The 22,487-nt window shown below is 60.5% G+C and overlaps 2 protein-coding genes across 2 annotated transcripts in view; both read right to left on the bottom strand.

Moving 5' to 3' along the window:
• Positions 1–20,345, bottom strand: part of LOC105101248 (adhesion G protein-coupled receptor B1-like) — a 28,552-nt gene extending 8,207 nt beyond the window's left edge. Inside the window, exon 1 of the mRNA XM_064480213.1 lies at positions 19,775–20,345. Within this exon, the coding sequence (XP_064336283.1) occupies positions 19,890–20,345 (456 nt within the window). The 3' untranslated portion in view covers positions 19,775–19,889. The remainder of the gene's footprint in view (positions 1–19,774) is intronic.
• A 65-nt stretch (positions 20,346–20,410) lies between these two features.
• Positions 20,411–22,487, bottom strand: part of LOC116150809 (uncharacterized) — a 104,920-nt gene continuing 102,843 nt past the window's right edge. The window contains exon 14 of the mRNA XM_064480211.1: positions 20,411–20,599. Within this exon, the coding sequence (XP_064336281.1) occupies positions 20,527–20,599 (73 nt within the window). The 3' untranslated portion in view covers positions 20,411–20,526. The remainder of the gene's footprint in view (positions 20,600–22,487) is intronic.

The following is a 22,487-nucleotide window of genomic DNA, read 5'->3' as shown; positions in this document are numbered from 1 at the left end:
ATCAGGACTGGGAATCACAGACCTGAAACGAACCCTCAAGGATGGTCTAACACCCAGACCAGATGGAGGGGGCCCTCCCTAAGGCCCATTCAACACGAGGGCGAAGCCCGATCAACGGAGGTCTCCCAGGCCATTTGCAGAGCTTTTCAGGCTGCCCTGGGCATCAGCCAAGGACTGGCCCCAAGCAGGACATGTGGGTTGTGGTCTCTGACTGGAGGACCCTCACTTGCATCTTAGGCACACCCTGACCTGGCAAACGTCAGGGGATCCTTGGCCCTCCTTCTTTCAGTTACACCTCTAGGACACATCCTCATATACCCACAACATCTGGAAGTTCTTCCCCATGTCTGACTGAAATCCTTCCTGCTGCAGAGGACACCTATTACCATCTCTGCAACACAAGCAGGTCCTTCCTTCCTCGAGCACACAGTGACCGCTCCCACATGTGGGAGACCATTTGCTGCCTCTTGTCTGAACTTCAGAAACTTGGAATACCTGGGTCACGGATCCAGGCCCCCACTCCTGGGCTCAAACCTGAGGAATCTAGGTCAGTGACATCTGCTCCTCCCCACTCCCCAGGTCCAGGGTGACAGAAGGAGCTGGGGCAGGGGCCCCTCCCAGCACCAGGAGCTTGGAGCTCCTCCCTGCCTGAGGTGAAGGGGGGGTTGTAGGGGGCCCCAGGCCCCTCAAATCAGAGCTCCCAGAGAAGAGGCTGTGCCTCCCTCATCAGACCAGGGTCTACCAGGAAGGCCCAGCCACTGCCCACTCCTCTGCAGGCCACCAGGTCCTCACTACAGGCTCCTCCCACCCCACTCTGGCCAAAGCCCCCATGTCACCAAACCCCAGGGACAACCACCTGTCCCTTTCGCTCCGCTTCTGAGCTCCTCTTCTGCCCTCAGTCAGCACCCCAGGGCCTGACCCTGAGCTGGGACCTGAGTTTCCTCTGCCGCTCCCCAGCCCTCGGATCCCTTGGTCAGTCAAGAATACAGCCAGCAACCTCCTTCCACCCCCACGCCACCCTCATCCACCCACCTCACTCCGTGGACAGCCGGCCTCCCGATCCCACGTCCCCCCGATGCCAAGTTGTCCTCCACAGCGTGTTAGGCCAGTCACTACCATGGTAAGCTGCCCCTCCGGTGGCTGTCCAAGGCCTGCACACCCGTCAGCTGCATACCACCTACGGGTCCTCCCACCACGTGATGGCCCTATTTTCCTGCTGGCATCATCCTCTGGGAGGGCGGTAACAGAATCTGGCTTGCTCACCACGCTGCCTGCACCCCAGTAGGGGCAGAGTGCCCAGCTAAGACTTGCTATGCAGGGACAAGTGAGGCCCTATGGCCGGGCAGCATGGCCCTTCTCTGCCCCTGCAACCTGGCGGCAACCTCCAGGACCCCCCCCCCAATCATACCCACACGCCCATCAGCAACCAGCCTTCATGTCAAAATGCACTGAGACTCTCACTGCTATTTTCCATTCCATGGCCACCACCCTGGTGGGACCCACTGCCAGCCTCCGCCCTGCCTGCCTCTGCCTGTACCCAGCAGAGTGCCATCATCTGAAATATGACAGGACACATGCTCTGCTCAAAACTTTCCTGCTGCTCCCTCCTCACTCAGAGGAAAGGTCATGCTGCCCTCAGGGACCCGACAGGCCCAAGCAACTGGCCCAACTTCCCTGACCCTCCCCACTTCCCCCCTTGAGTACACCCATCCAGCCACACTCAGACAGGGAACCCCAGCTCCCTGCAACCCCGCCCTCGGAGACCCGCCTCACTCCGACTTCAGCCCCTATGCGGGCCCACAGCCTTATCCTGGTGTCTCCTCAGGTGGTCACTAAGAGAAAGCAGCCTGGCTCCTGTCACCAGCTACCAGAGGGCAGTAGCCTGGCCCCTACCCAGCTCAGAACGCCCCCCCAGGGGACCTCTCCTGGGGCCCCGGTGTGTCAGAGCCTGGGAGGAGGCTCAGCCTGCAGCTCCCCTGCCGTCCTGCTCCCTGCAAAGCTCCCTGCTGGTCCAGCCCAGCCCCATGAGGGGGAGCTGGACAGCCGAGGCTACTGCGGGCCACTCAGGGCTGAGCTGCCTCCCCTGTGAAGTAGGCACACATCTTCACCCCGCGTGCTGTTCAGGGAGACAACAGGGATACAGGGCTCAGCACAGGGCCCGGCACGCTCATGGGAGATCAGGCGACAGTAACACAGACTGTGCGTGGAGGGTGCAGCCTATCTGCCCGCCCACTGAGCCTGGGCCTTCTCGGCATTCAGGATGTCTCGCGCAGGCCCGCAAAGCAGGTGTTACTATAGGACTGTGGGCATCAGGGTCCCCCCGGGGTTTGATGGGCTAATTCACACTGGAGTGGGAAGGACTCATATCTGTCCTCCCACACAGCACAAAGAAGCCAGGATGGGCGCAGCTAGCCCCAGTGACGGAACAGGGAGTGGGCAAGGTGTCTCTATAGACAGGGGCTTCTAGGAGCCCCTCTAAACGCCTCAGCTGGGCCTTTGGGCTCCCGAAACCACCCATGCCAGGTACAAGTGCTGCTAAATCACGCTTCACACGTCCAGAGTGCCAACCTCCCACCTCTGCCTATCGACTTCCAAGCCACAGACCAAGGCTTCTGCTGCGTTGCCTCCTCCAGGGAACCCACCTGGATGAGCCGTGAGTTCCTGAGCAGTGCACCTGGCTCCTCCAACAGGTCCTGCCCGGCTGCTGGGCTGGGGCTCCCTGCCTGGGGCCCACCTCCCGCAGCAGCAGGAGCTCATCAGGGCTCTCAAGTCCCCCCGCAGTCCTGGCGGCCCTGCCCACACACACCAGCTGGGATGGAGCTGCTCGGGGCTCAGAACACAGGTGCCCTCTCCTGACTCCAGGTCTTTATCTTGGCCGTTCCCTCTGACCGTATCCCCTCCTGTCCCCTGGCTGACTCAGCTTCATCCTTCAGGGCTCTCCTGAGGCCCTGCCATCTCCTGGCAGCCTCCTCAACCTCCCACTTTGTGCCCAGCTCCCATCTGACCACTAGCCTGTGAGAACCCCCGTCCGCGGGCAGGCCAATGTCTGCTTCCCCAGATCAGTGCCATGTCCTCTCTGTTGGACGGTCTAGGGGCAATGCTTGCGACCCGAGAGGATCCTGGTGGGTGGAGAGGTGACTGACTTCGGTCTTGCTAAGTAAGCTGCTGGGTGAAAGCCATGCACCCTCAGGCGTGTTCCTGCCCATGGGGGGCAGGCTCTCCAGGCACTGACAATGTCTAAGGCTCACTTAGCAACCACGGGTCTATGACCGATCTCCTGGCTCCCACGTGGTGCCGGCCATGCTCTGAGTCAGAGCTTCCAGCCGCTGGCCTGTCCCAAGGGTGGAAACCTAGCCATCCTCAGGGTCTAGTGGCTCTTCACCTGACCCACCCCACCCCACCCACCAGGGCAGGGCCACAGAGCCAAGGCAGCCTGCCAGGCAGAACAGGAACCCAGCAGAAGGGGGGCCCCTAAGCTCCCCAGCCCTCCAAAGTGGTCTGCACTGTGGGTGCCAGGGTCCCACAACCCCAGGGCACCTGCTGACTCTGCCCAGCTCAGAGGCCTGCACCCCTGCCTGAGCCCTTTGTCCCTCACTCAAACCTTCACCTGGTGCACCTCTGGCCCAGCTCTGTCCAGCCTGCCACCTACTCATGCCAGCTGTGGGGCCAGCCCCTCGACACCCACAACCCATCACGCTCCAACCACTGGCGCAGCTGGACCTCAAGCCGATAGGTCACTCACTCAGCAAGTGCATCCCTGGCCGGCCTGCTCAGGCTTCATGCTGGGTGCTGGGCACCTGCATGGGCGCCAGTAGATCCCAAACCTCCTCACCTTCACCAGCCCAGCTCTGTCTCCTCCACCTTCCCAGACTACGTGGCCCCATGAGCGCTCCCCTCTTCCCTCCCACCCAGCCCCCTCACCTACTCCGCCTCATTAATTGCCCCGGGTGTGTCCTGGTTCCCATGAGGAGGGGGGCTTCATAGTGTAACAGAGAACAAATCTGCCTCCACATTGGATCTGCTCTTTTAGTTTTAACCACTGGGCCGGGCCCTGTTTTCCAGGCTCAGTCTTGCCAGCTCTGCACCTTTTGGGAAACAATGTTGCCTTTAGCCTGAAATAGACAGGAGAGCCTACTCTCAGGGCTCTGACCTCGAAGGATGTCAGCACTTCTGCACTTCTGCAGAGATGGCAAATTGCAAAACAGAATAACCTTTGCTTTGTTGGAGGTTTACAGGAACACCAGGGCCTGACCCACATGGACAGCTGCAAGAACAAAGCATTCCTACAGCAGGAAGTTTGCAACAACGAACCCCACCCACTCTCTCTCTCTTTTGTTTTTGTAACAGGAGCCTGTATTCTGACTGGAGCAGGATGGTTCTCCAAGACATTGGTCTGCCATCCTCTCGGTCTCCTGGCTTTCCAAATAAAGTCACTATCCCTTACCCCAACAACTCGTCTCCCGATTTACTGGCCTGTTGTGCAGCGAGCAGAACGAGTTTGGACTCGGTAACAATTTCCCCCAAATTGCTGAGGCAACCCCCAACGCCACCTTAACTGTCACCACAGCGTCCACCCTCATGGTCCTCACTGAAACCACCATCAGCACCAGCGCCACCAGTATGATGACCTCATCACCATCACACACCGCCACCATTACCACTCCCAGCGCCCTGCAGCTGCCCTGCGCACCCTCCACCAGTGCAGGCATCCTCCCAGAGCTACCCTGCGCTGTTCCCCAGACTGTCCAGCAGATCCTGTGAGCTCAAGGCTGTCCACACTCGCTGCTTACCCTGTCAGGCCTCACCCCTGACACTCAAGTCACTTGGGAACACCCCACTCATAGAACTGCATGCCCCTACCACTGACACACACGGGGCCCGCAGGGGTCGGAAAACACAGGGACCAGACGCAGCCCTGCAGGAGACTCCTGTGCCCTAAACTCCACCCGGGAATGCTCCCCACACCCAGATGCCCCCTGCCCCTGCCACAGCAGTGTATCCCTACCCTCACGCACGTGTCTGTGATGGTCCCACCACACAGGACCCCGCCCAGCCCCCTAGACACCAGGGAAACCACTGGCCCAGCAGCCGCCAACAGTACCCTTTAGCCAGCATGGGAGAAGTCGGGCTGGGAACTGGCTGGCTCTGACAGTGAGCTTGGACACCCTTCCTCTTGCCCCCCTTGGCCTGCCTCTTCACTGCCCTCTCCAAGGAAACCAGGGACAGGGATGGGGCAAGGCTGTTAAGGGGCCCAGGACATGCACTTGGGTGAGGACCCCAGGGAGGGGGCTAGGCCTGGGTCCTGAGTGTCCCCCAGGACAGCAGCAGGGCTGGGGTCTGCCCAGGCAGGGAGAGAGCACAGACTGGCATGATCCATGGGGCCACCCTGGGCCTGTCGATGGCACTACGTGCCCCAGTCTCCTAAGCCAGGCCGGCCTAAAGGTGCCTGGAGTGAGTCAGGTTTTGAGATAGGACCCAACAGACTGTGCGGGAAGGTCACACCCTCCACCAGCCAGTCCCAGTGTCTGCTCTGCCAGCTCAGTGAGGGTGCCAAGTGCCCACTAATTAGGGAAACCCCAACCCAACGGAACAGGAGCCACTTAAAGGACTTCTGAGACCTTTTATGGTTGCCGTGCATGTGAACCCAGGAGAACAAGACACGGTGGGTATGAACTCTACCCTTCCTGGAGCCCACGTGGGATTAGCGTCAGGCAGAACACGTCCTGAAACGCTGGCATAGCAGGAGGAGGGCCATGGAGGGTGTCTGCCCCAGGCCTGGCCTGTATGACGTCCCTATGCTGCGCCTCACCTCCACTGTTTTCAAGTGATTGCACAGCAGGTGATTTCGAAGGATCTTGCCAGCTCTCACTTTTGTGCTCTATGTAACTCTGGGTTATTCACTTTTAAAATGGGAACTGCACAACACATGCAGCCGCCATGAGTGAAAGACCCAGCGAGCTGTCCGATCAGAACCACAGGAAGTGAACTCCCTGGATGTGCTCCTGGCCTTCCTTAACCCCGGCACCAGTCCATTCTCCTGGGCCCGTCCTCCACCCACCCACCCAAACATCTGGGAATTCTGCAAACATCCCCTTTCCCTTCCTAATGGCCCTGCTCCCAAGGACCTCACTACCATCGGCCAGCCTGGTGAAGGGGTGTTGGGGGAATGGGGACGTGAGCCCTGTTGGGAGAAGTCACCTCATGTGTACATGTTGAGCCCGTGTGTGCAAGTGTGTGTGTACAACTGGGGGTGAGACAGGCAGGGGTTTTCTGCTGTGGGTGGAAACCTCTGACTCAGATGTTCCAAGACGAGCATGTCACATGGCTGACAGTTGCACGTGGCTGGAAGAGGGGGCGGCCCTCCAAGCACATAACACGTGCATAATTACACACGAACGCACACAAGTGACTGCAGATGAGACACGGGATCAGGGCTCAATGTGTAACCAGGATCAAGACTCAGAGTGTGACCAGTGACCAGGACTCAATCTGAGTCCGGAATCTAGGCTCCATCAGTGATCAGGGACAGAGTCTATGGATCAAAACATCAAGTACTACTCAGATGACGGTCACATCACTGATGGCGCTCAGCCCCCAGCGGCCCCCCAAACACACAAACTTCTGGAGACACATGAGAACTTTTCTCACCCAAACACACAAACACAGGCCCATGACAGCACAGACCCAATCTCTGGACTCACTGGTGGAAGCAGACCTGGGGTCCTGTCCCTGGTCCCCACTTTAGGAAACACTTGATTCCTCTGAGCCCGTTTATGTGAGGAGTGGCTACTTGGGCATGGAAGGAGATTCCGTCCAGCAAAGACCAGAGCAAAGGGGGAAGACTGGGGGAGGGGCAGCGACAGACCCCACCCTCCCCTGCCCAGCCCTGGCCTTTGGCCCCAGGCTGTCCAGTTCTGGATCAGATACCGCACTCCTCATCCTGAGCTGGACCACGGTCCTTCCTAAGCCTCGGCTTCCCCCGATGTAACAGACATAGTTAGCCAGGCTCCTAGGGCCGTGCCCAGGACTGAACAGGGAGCTTGTGGGCAAAATGTGTTCTGGGGCACCTTCCCGCTGGCCTCAGAGCCCTGGGCCCAGGCACAGAGACCCTAACAGTGTCATCCACTCAGAGGTGACCTGCGGTGGGCAGTGGGTGGGCCCCCCACACCTGAGGTGGAGGCCATGGCCAGTGCTAAGCACCCCAGGGACCTGGCTGCAGCCCACTCCCCATCACCTCTCTGCCCCCACCTGCAAGCAGGCTGACTCTGGTCCCGAGGATGGGAGGGTGGTATCTGCCCCAGGTCACACAGCCCTGGGGACTGCGAACTTCACACTCACTGGGCTGGCCAGACTGCTCACAGCCTGCTGCCCTGGGGGCCAAGGGGCTGGGTCCACATCTCTGGAAAGAAATTTACCACCAAGACCTTGAAACTGTTCAGCGGACTCAATGCCTAGGGAACGATCAGAAATGTGAGCAGAGCTGTCTTAGCGAGGGTGCTGGGCCACTGGGTGAATGGGCACCCCCAGGGCACTGCAGGCAGCCTTCCAACAGCCAGTGGGGAGGGTTTCTGGCCTGTGGGGAGGGGCTTGTGCTGACATCAGGGGCCAGATTAAACGGACCTGCAGTCGCAGTGTAACCTCCCACGATGGCCAGCCTGGGCCCTACAAGCACGTGGGCCCTCTTTCTTCCTTTTTCTTTTTTCAACCTTTTTTGATACTCCACTTTGAACAAAGAGCTTGCACCATGTGCAAAACCCAGAGAAAAGCAGTTGGCAGCAACCAAAGCCAGAGAGCCAGTTTCCCAAGGCTATGGGGTCCGCCCCTGCTCTCCCCCAGCCCAGGCCTCTGCCCCAGCCCATCTTCACAACCGCAGACCCAGAGTTGGAACGGGCAGTGGACTCTGCTATATGGCCCTGGACACTCCCACCACAGGGTCTTTGCACTGCCTGTTCCTTCTGCCAAAATGCTTGTCCCCAGACAGCCACGTGCAGTGCTGTCAGGCCTCTGCTCAAGCACCACCCCAGAGAGGCTTCCATGAACCTGCCCTGAAAGGCACCTCACCCCACCTGCCACTCGGTACACTGGCTCCACTTCCTGGCCTGTGCCATGACCTGACAGTTTCACAGGGATCCATACGTTCCCACTTTCCTGTCCCTCCTCACTGGGGATCAAAGGAGGCTGAGGTCTTGAGTGATTACTGACCACCGACAAGGCAGTCCTCCTAGAGCAGTACCTTGTCAGGGGTCAGTAATCACTGAAGACCAGATGGATGGATGGGAGGATATTTGGGTATGCGGATGGGTGGGTGGATGGATTGATGGACTGGGGGGCTGGATGGGTGGATGAGTGAGTGAATGGGTGGACAGGTAGGTGGGTGGATAGCCAAGGGAGAGGATGGATACAAGGTGGGTGGGTGGATACTTGAGCAGGTGGACAGATGGACAGGTGGATGGAGGATGCACGGATGATGGTCACATCCCTCCCGGACAACTTCCATGGTTGCTGACACGCAGCCCTACAAACTGGCCCCACGCCCCTTGCAGCCTCCCCTCCGGCACCCATCCATCCTCCTCTCCGAGGTCGCCTACTTGTCCTGGCCTCACGTTCCTCCTGTACCCTCTAACTTCCACACCTTTCCTCAAAGTGTGTTTCTGCCTAAAGACCTTCCTCCTCTTCTCCGACAGAAAAACACATCCTCCTCTAGGGTCAGCCAGTGTGGGAGCCTCCCTGACCTCCCTGACACACCTCCGTCACTGCACCACGCTCAGCAGTAGGGACTTGTCCCACGCACCCCCCGGCCCACAGGCGGGCCTGGGGACCGGTGGAACCAGGGATGAGAGAGGTGGGTGGTGACAACGACATGCAGCTCATACAGACCCACCCCAATGGACACCAAACCTCTAGGGGGGAGGCCCAGCCACCACCAGGCCCATTTGGCACACTGGGACTCGGTCACTAAGTTCTCTCCCACCCTATCACCGCAAAGTCCGACCTTCCTCGCCTCTGGATGCTGCCCCCATTATGGGGCTTTTGCACAAACTCTCCTCTGTTACTACGTAGCCCCCCACCTGTCTCTTTGCTTCCTTGTGTCTGAGAGGACACCTGGTTCTGGGCACCCATGCAGGGCCCTGTAACTCTAAATCGCTGTCTGGTCAGTCCAGCCCGGTGCCCTGTGCCTCTCGTTCCCCCTGCTGCAGCGCCTGGGCTGGTGCTACCGCCTGACAAGGAACTGGCCAAGGGCCCCAGGAGCCCCCCCATCTGCTTCCCATCTGATCACTCGGGGCCTCACCCTGCTGTGCCAGTCCTTGGCGGTGCTCTTGCAAAGCTACACCACCTGCCGGTAACCTGGCAGGTGTTGGGGGGACCACCACACCCCTCTGGATCCCCAACTGTGGACTTCCCTGGGTGGGGTGGTAATCCAGCTGGGAGGGACCCTGCCGCCTTAGACCCTCACCTGGGCAGGGAGACCGTGCAGGACGGACGGAGTGGAGGAGTCAGTGGCCGCAGAACCTGAAGGCTACGCCCCTCCACTGCTAGGTCGGCCTTCCCACAGGCCCACGGCCCTGAGGACACAAAGCGCAGATGAACTTGCAGGTCAGTTTCAGCCCACAGTCTGGTTGGTGGTGCCCTGGGAGGGAGGGGGAGCTTTCAGGCCACCTGCCGGCCCTACGGGCCCCACCCAACCATCACTGCACGGCCCAACCTGTGCCCAGCACTCTGCCTACCCTCTTCTTGCAGAGTAAGAGTTTGAGGGGGAAGAACTGAGACCCAGCGCGGGGAAGGGACTAGCTCAGGCACCCAAGCCCTGCTGTGTGGCCTTGGGCAACTCCTGTCCCCTCTCTGAGCCCGGATGGGGAGCAGTAGCTAAAGCCCAGTTCTAGATGCCCTGGTAGCCACTCCAGCGTCTGGATCACCTCGGAGACCGCCTCCCCAAGCCGTCCACACTGAGCCTTTGCCAGCTGCTCCCGGGCTTGGAAGATCGAAGGGTTGGGTGCCATCACTTGCAGGTACCAAGGACTTCCCATGCCAAGAAAGTCCTCTGCAGTCCCCAGTCATGGCCATGGATGGCTTACATCCGCACAGTGTGCCACTGGGGACACAGGGTTATGTCAGAGTACAGAGGGCAGAGGAGGACCCTGGAGAGATGGGCTAGGCTGGGTAGGAGACCCCTGTCCCAGCCTGACCATCATCTGGATGTTTGGGTAGCCGATAGAGACACAGCGGATGTAGGTGGGGGCTCCCAGTAGGCGATTCCCTCCTCGTCCAGCTCACAGCATCACAGGATGAGACCTGGGGAGACGGCGGGTCAGCTCTGTCTCCCGATTCGCAGGTGGGTGCCCACCTCAAGCACAGGCGTCCCACCCATGGCTCCCAGGCACAAGCCCCTCCAGGTGGAACCCTTAGCGCCAGAAGCAGACACTTGCCCGTGGACACATTACAAATGACCCAGCACAAGGGACAGGCCTCCCTAGGTTTCTTTCATTCAGAACATTTCTGAGCAAATGCTTCAGGTCGGGCACTGCACCAGGTCCTGGGACATGGCAAGAGCCACACCTTCAGGGACCCCACCTGCGTGGGGGCAGAGACCTTTCCTATCCAGAGCCCTGGCAAAAACCAATAGCCCGGCAGGTCCTGCTCAGTTCCACCCACGGGGCCAGGGGACCCGATGGCCTGGGTGTGCCGCAGCAGGCACTGGGCAGCCTTGGGGCCGACCGACGTCAGGTGTCGACTGCCTTAAACACGGGCACAGCCTGTGACCCAGAACTTACTCCCAGGGAACCAGGCACAGTTGCACACACACAAAGCGATGACCCTAGGCGACTGCCACAACCCTGTCACCCAACAGAAGCCACAGGGCAGGATAGGACACCTGCTCCACCGCATGGTGCAGAATCAAAACGAGGGAAAACGTGGTCGTACACGCAGACAAAAGGTCAGACAAGTCACACCATCCCACGACCTGGGTTTTCTTCACTTTACTTCCATGGATTTGCAATATGCTACCCAGACATGTATTGTTCTGTAAACAAAACACGGCAGGGGGGCTGCAACCATAGCTGGGAACACACAGCCCCCACTAGGGGGAGGAGCCCTGGGGGGACAGGGAACCCACAATACACGGGTTTTACAGAAAGTAAATAGAGGCTCAGGGAGGGTCACTTCCTGAATGTTGCAAAGCAAACACAACTCCAAACCTGTGTGCACTCTTCGAATGTGAGGGGCAAAGGACATCAACGCACTGATGTGCCAAGCCCCTTCTGGGAGCGCTCTCTGCCTTTTCCACACCCCCCATCACTCCACAGGGCTGCACGGGGATGAAGACCACCGCGTCCACAGCCGACTTCCCACTTAGTGGTCCTGCACGCCCACGGCTACTGTGTTAACGTCTCTGTGCCTCAGTTTCCCACGTGTCAATGGGTGGCTCCCTAGGGCACTGCACTAAAGGGCTTCATGCAGGCACTGGCTCCTGGTGAAAGCTCAGGACACGGTGGTCCTGAGCCCCCATCCCCTCCCACCTGTACAGCCTCGGCTTCAGGGCACGGACTGCCTGGGCATGGTCTGGCCGTGTTACCTGCGCTGACAGCACCTTGGACCAGAATCTCAAGGACAGGAGTCCCCCACGACACCCAGCCCTCAGTCCTCACCTGTGGCACTGTGAGGACATGGGACTGCGGCCACCTCTCTGACCAGGAACTCCTCCCAGAGCACAGCACCGAAGCTGTCCTCGTCACAGATCTCACAGGGCTCTGCCCAGGGGCCGGGACGTGAGTGGGGGTGGGGACAGGAAGAGCAGGGGATAGCTGGTAGCAGGGCCAGGAAGGCCAAGACCCCTCCAGGAAATCCACCATCACAAGGGGAAGTCATTTCCCAGGAGAGCTGAGCCCCAAGCCCACCCAGTCTCTCAGGATGCCCCTCCCCAGAGTCCAGCTATGGGGTGGGGGGACCCTCACCGGGACACTGCCGGGTGCTGCATTGCTGGTGCTCATCTTGGGGGCGCTGGCTCTGCTCCCAAAGAAGGGCCCCAAGCAGGCACGCTCCCCCTACTGTGTGCCACCACCACATGTGACACTGCATCTGCTCCCTGACGCCCAGAGTGCCACTTCCCATCCACTGTGGGATGCCGCCACGCATAGAGGACAAGGAGGATGCAGGTACTGGAGCCACAGGGATGCAGACACAGGGATGAAAGGGCAGGAAGCCACGAGAAGAAAAATACTGAGACCCAGAGAGTAGAAGCCAAGCCCAGCTTGATACAGGATAAAACAAATGCCTCACACGCACTCGTCCCCTCACCATCACCCCACTGCCCCCGGCATCCCCAGGGACACTGCAAGGTCCCACAATGAGATGCCACGCAGTCTCGCCCCTCCCTTATGGTCCATGCCCACCAGGACGCCACCCACAGGTCCCTCGGCGCGGCCCTGACCTGGGCACTGCTGCAGGAAGCAGTCTCGAGTTTCCACCCAGTGGCCCTGGCACTCGGCGCCCCTGTACCAAGGCCCGTTGCACACCCACGTGCACTGCTGCCGGCCCAGGGAGCAGCCGGCGGAGCATGGGCTCCAACTTGTCTTTCAGGGAGGACCCCTCCCACACACGGAACTGGGACACAGCAGCCCGGCGGTCAGGAGGCAAGTGTGGGCCGAGACAGGATTAGCAGTGGGCTGTGATGCAGAGGCTGGGCAGGGAGGGGCAGAGATGCCAGGGAAGTTGGGGTCCGGTGCCCACCCCACTTCCCCCTGGTGGCTTGAGGCCCTCCAGCTGTGTCTACAGGCAGCTGGGACAGGGTCTCCACCGGCTTTGCATCCAGGTCCCCAGTGTGGGGGCTGGAAACAGAGCTGGAGCCCCAGCTAGGTCTAAAGAGTGAATGAATGAGTGAATGAACGAATGAATGAAAGACACCCCCGGCCATCCAGCACTGCCTTACACAACAGGGTGATGGGGTGATGGGGTGATGGGGTCAAGCATGGTGCTCGGGCACGCTTTCCTGGGCACAGGTCCTCACGCCCCGCTGCCCTCTCCCCGTGGTCCTCGGTCCAGTTTCCTCTGAGCATCAGTCTCCTCCTCATCCCGCTCCTGCCCCAGCCATGACCTGTGAGCTCTTTCCCCCGCGCCCTCCAGGGACAGCAGGCGTGGTCAAGCTGCTGCAGCTGCTGGCGGAGCACCAGGCTGAGCCTCCCCCACACCCAGCAGAGACTGGCTGCTGAGGGCCTCCAGGCCCCTCTGGCCACCCTCCTTTAGCCCTCTCCTAGGTCTTCTCCATCCTGGCCCTGACCCCCCAGCAGTCATGACCTCAGGCCCCCAAAGGCCTGAGCCCCTTAGTAGCCCCAGTGCCACCAAGAACACGATGAGGGACAACCTCTAAATACTGGGGAGCCATTGAGGAGTGAGAAATGGAGAGGCCTCACATCTGGGGCCAGCACTCCAGGCTACGCCGATGGGCTCGGGAAGAGGCTGCTTCACCCAGGCTTTCAGTCCAAAGGCCACACTTAAGGTTCCCAGATCACTCCGTCTGCGAGGGACCCTGATGCCACCATCCTATTTACTCTCAAGGTCACCCTGAGGCCCCTGACCTCCCAGCAAAGCAGGGTCGGGGCAAACTCAACAAGGGCACAGAGCCTCACGAAGCACCTACTGTGGGCCAGGCTCAGGCCGGGCCAGGCACCCAGCATGTGCTGACATGGTACCCATGTACCAGGAACCAAGGAGATGGCACTGCCAAGGCCCAGCTCTGGGACCCACACTAGATCTGGGCCACTACCACACCACCTACTCGGCCAGGGCTGGAGCAGGGGAGCTGAGCTGCCTGACGGCAGGTCACACCTGGCCTGGCAAGAGGGTCTTCGGTGCCACTTGGAGCCCAGCTTCTCTGTGGTTCCGGGGAGCAGACCCCACCTCCAGGGGTGAGACTGAGGACTGTGTAGATCCCAGAGGGTGGGCTCTGGAGCCAAAGGGACAGGGTCACGTGGTGGCCCACCACCCACCGCCATGGGCCCGTCAAGTACATCCCACCCTGGCCTCGCACCCCTCATCTGAGGACGGACTGATGCCTGAAATGGTAGGAGGTGACCGGTGTGGGCACGTTGCTGGGATCAGAGCTGATCCCAGGGAACCCACTTGGATGGCCAGCAGGCTCAGTGTCCAGGCACTCTGTTCTGAGGAGGGCGGCTGGAGAGGTGCAGAATCCCCTCCCAGCAGTCCCCGTGCCTGCGCTGGGAACTGACCATCAAGGGGGGCCTGATGAATGAACTGGAGACTAGGAAGGGACACCCCTAACTTCCCCTATTTGGAAGGTGGGGCTCCTTCTCCCTGCTGAGTTATGTAGCAACTGAGAATTCCACACCCCCCACACCCTCGCAGAAACTTTCCTCTCACAGAGCCCACCCTCCCACGGGCCCCACTTTCCCCTGAACCCAGAGGCAGAGCCCCTCTGCCAAACAAGGGACGGGTAGGAGGGGTGGCTCCAACCTTACTGGGGTGGGCGTGGACTGTGCTTGATCCCTGAGCTCCCAGCTGTGCAGCAGAGGCACAGGGAGGGCCACAGGGCAGGGGCAGGGCTGAGCTCTGCATGGACCCTGACTCTGGGGGCTGGGGGGCCGAGGGGCTGGCTCTGAGCCACATCCTGGGTCTGGGCGCAATGCCTTGTGATCCCACAAGGGAGGCCTCTCTGCTCTCATTGTTCAGGTGAAAAGACGCGAGCCTGTCCACGTGAAGAGATGCCGTTTCCCCTACTGAGGAGGGCCAAGTGGGACTGGGCCCCCTAGTCTTCAAAGAAAGTTGCTCCCTCCAAGGTTGGTTCTCTGGGGAGCATCCTGGGCAAGGAGTCCTGACTCCCCCCTGCGCCTGCTCTGTGCTGGTCACCTCAGTACACAGAAGCCTTGAGTCTCAGTCCACCCGGGAACCAAATGTTCACTTCACGTACAGCAGAGACAACTGAGGCTCAAAAAGGGGTGGTCCAGACAGCCAGGAGGGTCTGCCCTGGAGACGGTGTGGAGGCCCAAGTCTCAGAAGACAGGTAAAGCCAGGCTCTCAAGGATATTGCACAAATAGGAGTTCACTTTGAACTCGGAATGTCATGGAAGAACCCTGGGGGCCGGGGTGCAGGAGAAGGGGAGCAGACCAGGCCTGAGGGAAGTCGGGGACCCCCAGGACTGCCTCCATGCGCTCGGGACAGGGCAGGTGAGGGCTCTGAAGGTATGACGGCCGAGGCTACCCAGACATTGGGCCTTCATCACTGCCACTTCGCTCGGGTGACCGCAACAGCTCTGTGACCACGCCCATTTGGCAGATGCAGACAGAGAGGCCAAGTTACCCCCTAGGCTGACAAGGAGAGGAGCTGGGATCAAACCCAGGATCAGATTCCAAGTGCTCCGCTCGCTGGCCCCCAGACTAAGGCTGCCTGCCAAAGCCGACCACAGGGCCCCCTGCTTGGCACTCTAGACCTCAGTGGTTTCCCCTGCTGAGCCATCCCACCCCATCATGCTGAGACAAAGGGACAGAGGCCTGGGGTCCAGGAGACAGGACTGGAAGCAGGGCCAGGGTGGGCACGTCCTGCCCATCCCCCTTTGCTGCCCCAGCCCAGGTGTCAGGTGGAAGCCTGAGTGACGGGGAAACTGGCAGTGGGTGGGAGAGAGAGGATGCCCCTTGGTTCCCATGGCAACTGCTGCAGAGCTCAGTCTTTCAGGATAGACTCAGGTTAGGCCTCAGCTGCAAAAATACCCATTATTTCAGGGCTGGTTACCGTGGTGCCCCAGGTGCTGAGGATGTGGTGGGAGGAGGCGGTGGAGAGGAGGGGTCAGATCAGGAGAGGCCTGGCAGGGGGCCACCGGCTCAGAGCACAGACTACCCCCAAGCCTAGACATGAACCTGGTCACACACTGAGCCTTGATCTTCATCACAGGCTGACTTCTGATCCTGGACACAGGGTGCCTGGCCCCAGTAACACGCAAGCCCTGATCCTGGTCACAAACCACCCCCCAACCTTGGCCAGGCTTCCACCACAGAGGGACACTCAACTACTGGTGGCTGCTCCGCATCACGTATGGAGCCCTGATCCAAGAAACAGACTGACCCCTGACCTTGGCCGTGCTCCCATCACGGAGGGACACTTAGCGAGTCGTGGCTTCTATTTCTGTTATCACTTTTATATCTTTAATGAGTGTCCCACTCACAGCCGACACCTGACAAATGTTATTCAGACTAATGCATCCACAATGGGGGACTGTCCATAAGGACTCCTGGGGCCCACAGTGCTGGGCAGAGGCTCTCAGGACCCCCTTTGCTGGGTGGCCACAGAGCTCCTGGGCTGGGTGGGCTATAAGGGGGAAGGAGAGGAGTGGGCAAGGCTGGGGGGTGGGCTGCCCCTCCAGGCCCAGAAGGAAGCAGCCATTCTTCCCTGGCTCAATGCCCCCTCTGTCTGGAAGCCTCGTTTATGTCTCATTACTGGATTAACAGAGCCAACTAATGGTGGCCAGGCAGCCTTGGTCACCCAGGAGAGAGGGTACATGGTGAGAGGGCTCCCAGCATCCATCCCACCTTGGCACCCCAGCCTGGAGGCTGTGGCCTCGATGGCCCCTGTGGGCTGGGATGAGGGCCCTGGGAGAGGCCCGCATCCTGCTGGGCCTCCCTGCTCCCTGGGCAGAGCTCTCCCCAGCCCAGTAGGTGGGGCAGCAGAGGCAGTGGGTCAGCCCCAGTCCATTCCTGCCCTGCCCTCGCCCACCAGGCCTGCTGCCCAGGCATTCAGGGTGTGCTCCAGGGCCTCTGAAGTTAGGGCTTGTCCTGGGGCATGGGAGTTCCTCCTCAGCCCCTTGCATGGATGTCCAAATGAGGACCACAGGGGACAGGACGGCTCTCTTAATTCCCCCACCAAGTCCCCAGTCCCACCCACCCCAGCACCCATGGGTCCTGACTTGGCCCATCTGGCCAGGGGTAGGAAAATGCACAAAAGACTACCATAAGAGGGAGAGGGACACGGAACTGAGAGGCCGGGGGAGCGGGAGGCCAGCTGCACAGGTACCGCCAAGCGGGGACAGAGGTGGACGACAGAGGACAGTTGCTCTGGCCCAAGAAACACTTCCCAGCCAGATGCCTGATGTGGCCATGTGGCATTTGGACAGGCCAGGCGAGGGCAGAGCTGAAAACGGCCCACGTGTTGGCCTGGGCCTCCTGCTGACTCCTAGCTGGGCTATGGATGGAGGGACACAGGTGAACCAGCCTCCCCTAACCACTGTGAGAGGCAAAGTTCCCTGGCACAGGCTTGGCCGGCAAAATCTGGGACAAGCACCTGCCTGGCTCAGCTGTGTGTCTTCTGAATGACTGCTGGACCTCTCTGGTCTGCATGCCACCGCACCCTGACACACATGCGTACACACACACTCCCCCTCCCAGTAGAGCACAGTGCAGGAGACACCACAGGCGGCACCACCAGGTGACAAGAGCTGGCTCTGCCCACTGTCTTCCCCCTACAAGCTGTGTTACCCTGGCTGCTGCCTTAACCTCCCTTTGCCTCATTCCACTACGTAGGTATTAATCCAGGGCCTCCTGTGTGCCGGGTTTCATCAGCCAGCAGGGCAAACTCCTCTGCCCTGTTGGGGACTACATCATGGCAGGACAAAGAATAAGTAAAAAAGGAATTACCCAGTGTTCACAGGCGACGCCATGTGGGAAGAGAAAGAGACAGGGTGCAGTGAGAGTGCGGCTGGGGCTGCTGCCACTTGAAGCAGCATGGTCAGAGGGTCAGGGCGGCCAGGGCACGACAAGCTGAGGGAGGGGCCCTGTGGGTGTGCCAGCCCCGGGGACAGCCTGTGCAAAGGCCCCGTGCCGGTGGCGCCTCGCTAAGGAGACATCCCCGGGCTGCTGGGAGGAGTAAACTGGTTGACAGGTGGTGCTTCCTGCACAAAGAGACACTCAGACGCGGCTGCTGTCACCACCACCAAGATCTTTACTCCCAAGGTCTCAGAGCATCAAGGCCTTTGGAGTCCGGGGCACGCGCATGGGGGTTTGAGCTGCCTCTGGGCTGGGTGACCGTGTCCTGTCCTGCAGCCAAGCTCCCTGCTTCACATCATGGCAGCCCCAGCCCACTGGCCCTGTGAGCCGTCTTCCCTCAAGGGCCCCAGCCCTGCCACACAGCCTCAACACGCGCTTTGTCACAACTGCTGAAATCGGCCTACACACGCACTCACACACGGTGGATGCGAGTACCTCCCACGCTCACACACATGCACAGAAGAACGCAATGCACACACACACATGCTGACATGCTGGAAGGGGGCAGGCGTGACCATGTGCACACACGTGCACCATGCACTGAACACACGCACACACACCCCTTGTGCACACTCCACCCTGAAGGAAGGAGGAAAGCTGCCCCAGCCAAGGTGGCAGTGACCACCACCTTGCCCAGCCTGAAGATCTGCACTCAGGCCTCCCACCCCAGCGCTGGGGGCCCTGAAACATGGGTGCAAGATCGGGATTTTCTGATGTGTCCTGGATGCCACACCTGCACCCTCTTCCCGGGGGGTCTGGCCACCTCTTCCCTCCTCTCCTGATCCTCTCCAGCACCTCGCAGCTTCAACACGTTTCTAATCTGGGGTACTCGGACGGGGGCCATGAATAGAAACAGGTCCAGGATAACCAGCCTCCTCTCTAGCCCCACTTAGGCTATTCTGTGCCTCTACAGGTGCTATTCTGTGGCATCCATGACTGCCACTGGCTCAGGACCACATCACCTGCTCCCGTGATGACCTGCTGGCAGGAAAGCCCAGCCCAGACTGGTCCCTGCTGCCCTCCCTGCCCTGGCTAAGGCCCCAGCCTCTCGCAACATCCTGGGCTTCCTGCAAAGGGGGGCTCCCCTCCAAGTGTCTGCAGCTCTTCCTACCTGTCCTGCTGCCATGGAGGCCCAACCGGGGTCCCAGTCCACTGATCATGCCCTCCTGCACAGGTGCCCCGCTCACCAAGAAAACCAAACTGCTAAGAAGGTGGACTGTGCCCCAGCCCCTCCTTGCTGGGACCCGCCCAGCACACTGGGACACCCGCCTTTCCCTCTGACAGCCACAAGGCTTGCCTGCACCTCTTCCAGAATCTTAAAAACAGGTCCCTGACCAAATCAGCCCAACTCCGCATGACACGCAGTCCCGACACCAGGGACCCCCTCACCCCGCACCTAACGCCTGCTTCTTGTGTCTGGGTGTTAGTGCCTCCTCCCTCCCCCGACCCGGAAGACAGCACCAGGACACAAGGGACTTTCCTTGTGCCTCTTCACTGCCCCTCATCCCTGGAGCAGAACACCTCCCAGGAGCTGGGGAACTACCCGTACGTAGGATGAGGAGTTGTGCGGCCACAACACATGCAACCCCCAAACTGCATCTCCTGACCACACATCCCAACAGCCCACTCTCCTCATTTTGCCCCCATGTCCCAGGAGGCCCCTGAAGACCCTGGCCACAGGCCACAGCAGCCTGCTGGCCCGTCAGAATCGTCCTACCTGCAGAAGAGGAGGGGCCTTCCCCCAGCCGGAAACGAAAAGATCCCTCATCCTGGGAGAAACCAGACCCATCCTGCCCTGAACACTCAGCAAGCACCTCCCAGTGTGCTGCACCATGCCTAGCCCTGGGGCCACAGGCAGGCACCCCAGGCAGGTCCCTATTCTCACAGTGCAACCGGCTTCCCCGAGGGAGCCCTCAGGGATGGGTGGCCAGGGCAGGCCTGAAGAGACCCTCTCCCCACTGCCCTCTGCCCAAGGGGCTGCCCCTTGGGCCTGTCCCCAACGGTCACTCACCTGGAGCGCATCCCCGCCCCGGTCCTGGGTCAGGCTGGTGAGGCAGTTCTCAGGGCCGCCAGCGACATCACTGGGGTTGTGGTTACCCATGACCAGGTGCTCCCCGGAGAAGTTGTCACTGAGGTGGGAGGGCCTCACCCTGGGGCCTGGTGTCATTGTCCGGTGGCAGCTGTCTCTCGATCTGCTGGAACTGCCTGCTGGCCTGCAGGAAGGCTAGGGGACGTGAGGAATTGCACAACTTCAGCACCTCATCACAGCTCTCCAGGCCCAGGTAGCTGGGTGTGGACTCCAGGAAGGATTCCAACTGGTAGACGCGGACATGGGCGGGCCTGCTGCAGGTGGGCACCTTGGCCACCTTCATGCAGAGCTTGCAGCGGCACGGGTCCACATTGCACAGAGTCCAGGAGGAGCGCAAGGCGTTGGCGGAGAACTCAGAGGCTGCCGAGAAGTACCCGAAGAACTTGCCCTGCACCAGCATGGGGCACGGCCCACCAAAGGACGCACATCCATCTCCGAAGCCACACTTGGCTGGGGCCCAAGCAGCAGCAGCAACAGCGGATGGAAAACCCATAGTGCGCCCGGGGCAGCGTCCTGGCCCCTCGTCCTAGCTGGTGGGGCCGCCAGAGTTCCACGGGCTGAGCAGGCAGGCGTGGGCCAGGCCTTGACATGCCAGGGTCCGGTAGTGAGTAGGGCCAGGCTGGGCTCGGGCCAGGTTGCAGAGCGCTGAGCGGAGGCAGGAAGAAGAGAGGGCTTCAGGTGACCAAGGAGCAGCAGTGGCTCCTAACATCCGGGGCCTGGATGCCAGCCTGGGGCTGCCAGCAGCACCTGGAAGAGGAAGCAGAAGAGGGGACTGTGAACCCCGTGGGGAGGTTGGGACTCGAGTATGCTGAGGGCAGTGCTACCCCGAGCTTGGGGCCCTGACACAGGCCCTGGGCCCTGCTCTCATGAACTTGCACTATGCACCTGTCACCTGCCAATGTGTTCACCTGCAGGGGCGGGAGGGGCAGGAAGTCAGCTGCCCGGGCATGTCCTTTCCCACCTAGGCCTGGGTGACAGTAGTGGGCAGCCCAGGCCAGGGCCACAGTCCACATGGGCCTCGGATGTGCTCATCTGGATGGACAGACTGGCACGGCCCCTCTGCTCTGGGCCTGCCTGCAAGCCTCGTGGTGACCATGGGGGTCACTCCCATTCTGGGCCTCTGTGGCCTCTCTGACCTCACCCCTCCCCAACCCCATCTTTCAAGGAAGGATCTGTAAACCCAGCCAGAGGGGATGCAGCACAGGGGAGCAGAGGAGAAAGCTCATTCCAGCCATCCCACAGCCTCCCTGCAGCCCCGCTAACTGACCCTCAGCCCATGTGGGTGCAAACTCCCCTCCCATCTCTGCCTACTCACATAAAAAAATGACCTATTCTTTGGGGGATGAAGGTAGCGTCAGACCCCGGTCTCTGGCTGTGACATCCAACTGCCTCCTCTTGGCGCCCCCCTACCCTGCTCCCTGTCACAGGGCCACACAGGTGCCCACATCAGCCTCCCGTCTGCACTCATGCCAGAAAGCTCCCTTCCTCCTTTATCCCCCACCCAGATTCTCCTGCAGCCACTGGGTCCAGGCTTCTGCCTGGACTGACTCCTGCATCCTGCCTTGGTCAGGTCGGCAAGGTTGCCCTTCCGCCATTTCATGGTGAGGAAACGGAGGCTCAGGCGAAGTCACAGTAAGGAAGGTGGAGTACCCACACCAAACCCCAAAGATTGACCCAAAACTCGTGACCCTGGGGTCACCTGCCCTGCTCCAGGAGAGGGTGCCGGCTGTGTGACACCTACTCACACCCAGGGCAGGGGGGCAGCTCCTGGTCCAGGTGAGCGGGGACGCAGCCCAGCTGTCCTGGCCTCAGGAAGCCAGCACCGCCTTTTCTGGACTTGTTCCCACGTGAATCCTGTGAAGTTCCTTCTGCCTCCAAGCCTCAGTTTTCCTACCCTTCCCAAAGCCCCTGCCCGTCCATTACCCCACACAGCAGCGAGGCCAGTAGGCGGAGGAGGGACACTGCAGTCTGTGCCCCAGAGCTGGCCCGGCCTCCTAGTGTTGGCACCGCTGCGCTCTGGACCATGCACACACTGGCCTCCTGCCCACAGGGACTCCTTGCTTCTTGCTGCCTGGGCCTAGCTGGCCAGCGACATAAGGTCGGTCACTGCTCTGCAGTCCCCTCCTGGCGTCCATCCTAACAGGTCTGTAGGCACGACAAGAGCTGGGTGTGGCCGGCCTCCGGCTCTGGGCCAACCACCAACCAGGCCAGGACAGCTGGACTTGGGCTGCCCCTCTCATGGCTCCATGGACTCGGGCCCGTCCCTCACCTCCCAGCCTCAGTGCCCCCATCTGTAAGGTGGGAGTTAGGCTTCATGCACTCAACATAAGCGTAAGAGCTATACCTGCTGGCTTACCCAGAGATGGGGCAGGAGGGGACCCCAGGGGGAGAAAGGCTGGTTGGGGATGATGGGTCACCGGGGGCGGCCCTGTGGGGGCTCTTCAGTGGCAAATGTTCATGTTCTCTGAGGAGGCAACTTGCAAATTCCTCATGCTGCCCCTCTGAGCAGCACTGGGCACACTTGCACCTGACCCCTATCACTGGGAAGCCCGTTCTCCAGCCCTGCCTCTGGACCACTCTGGGGACAGTCTTGGTGGTGGGCAGAGCTACCTGCCCTGGCCTCCTAATCAACAGT

This window comes from Camelus dromedarius, chromosome 27 (assembly GCF_036321535.1).
Source record: "Camelus dromedarius isolate mCamDro1 chromosome 27, mCamDro1.pat, whole genome shotgun sequence".
Classification (NCBI taxonomy): domain Eukaryota; kingdom Metazoa; phylum Chordata; class Mammalia; order Artiodactyla; family Camelidae; genus Camelus; species Camelus dromedarius.
The sequence above is the reverse complement of the archived record's forward strand: the minus strand, read 5'-3'. Positions and strand labels throughout refer to the sequence as shown.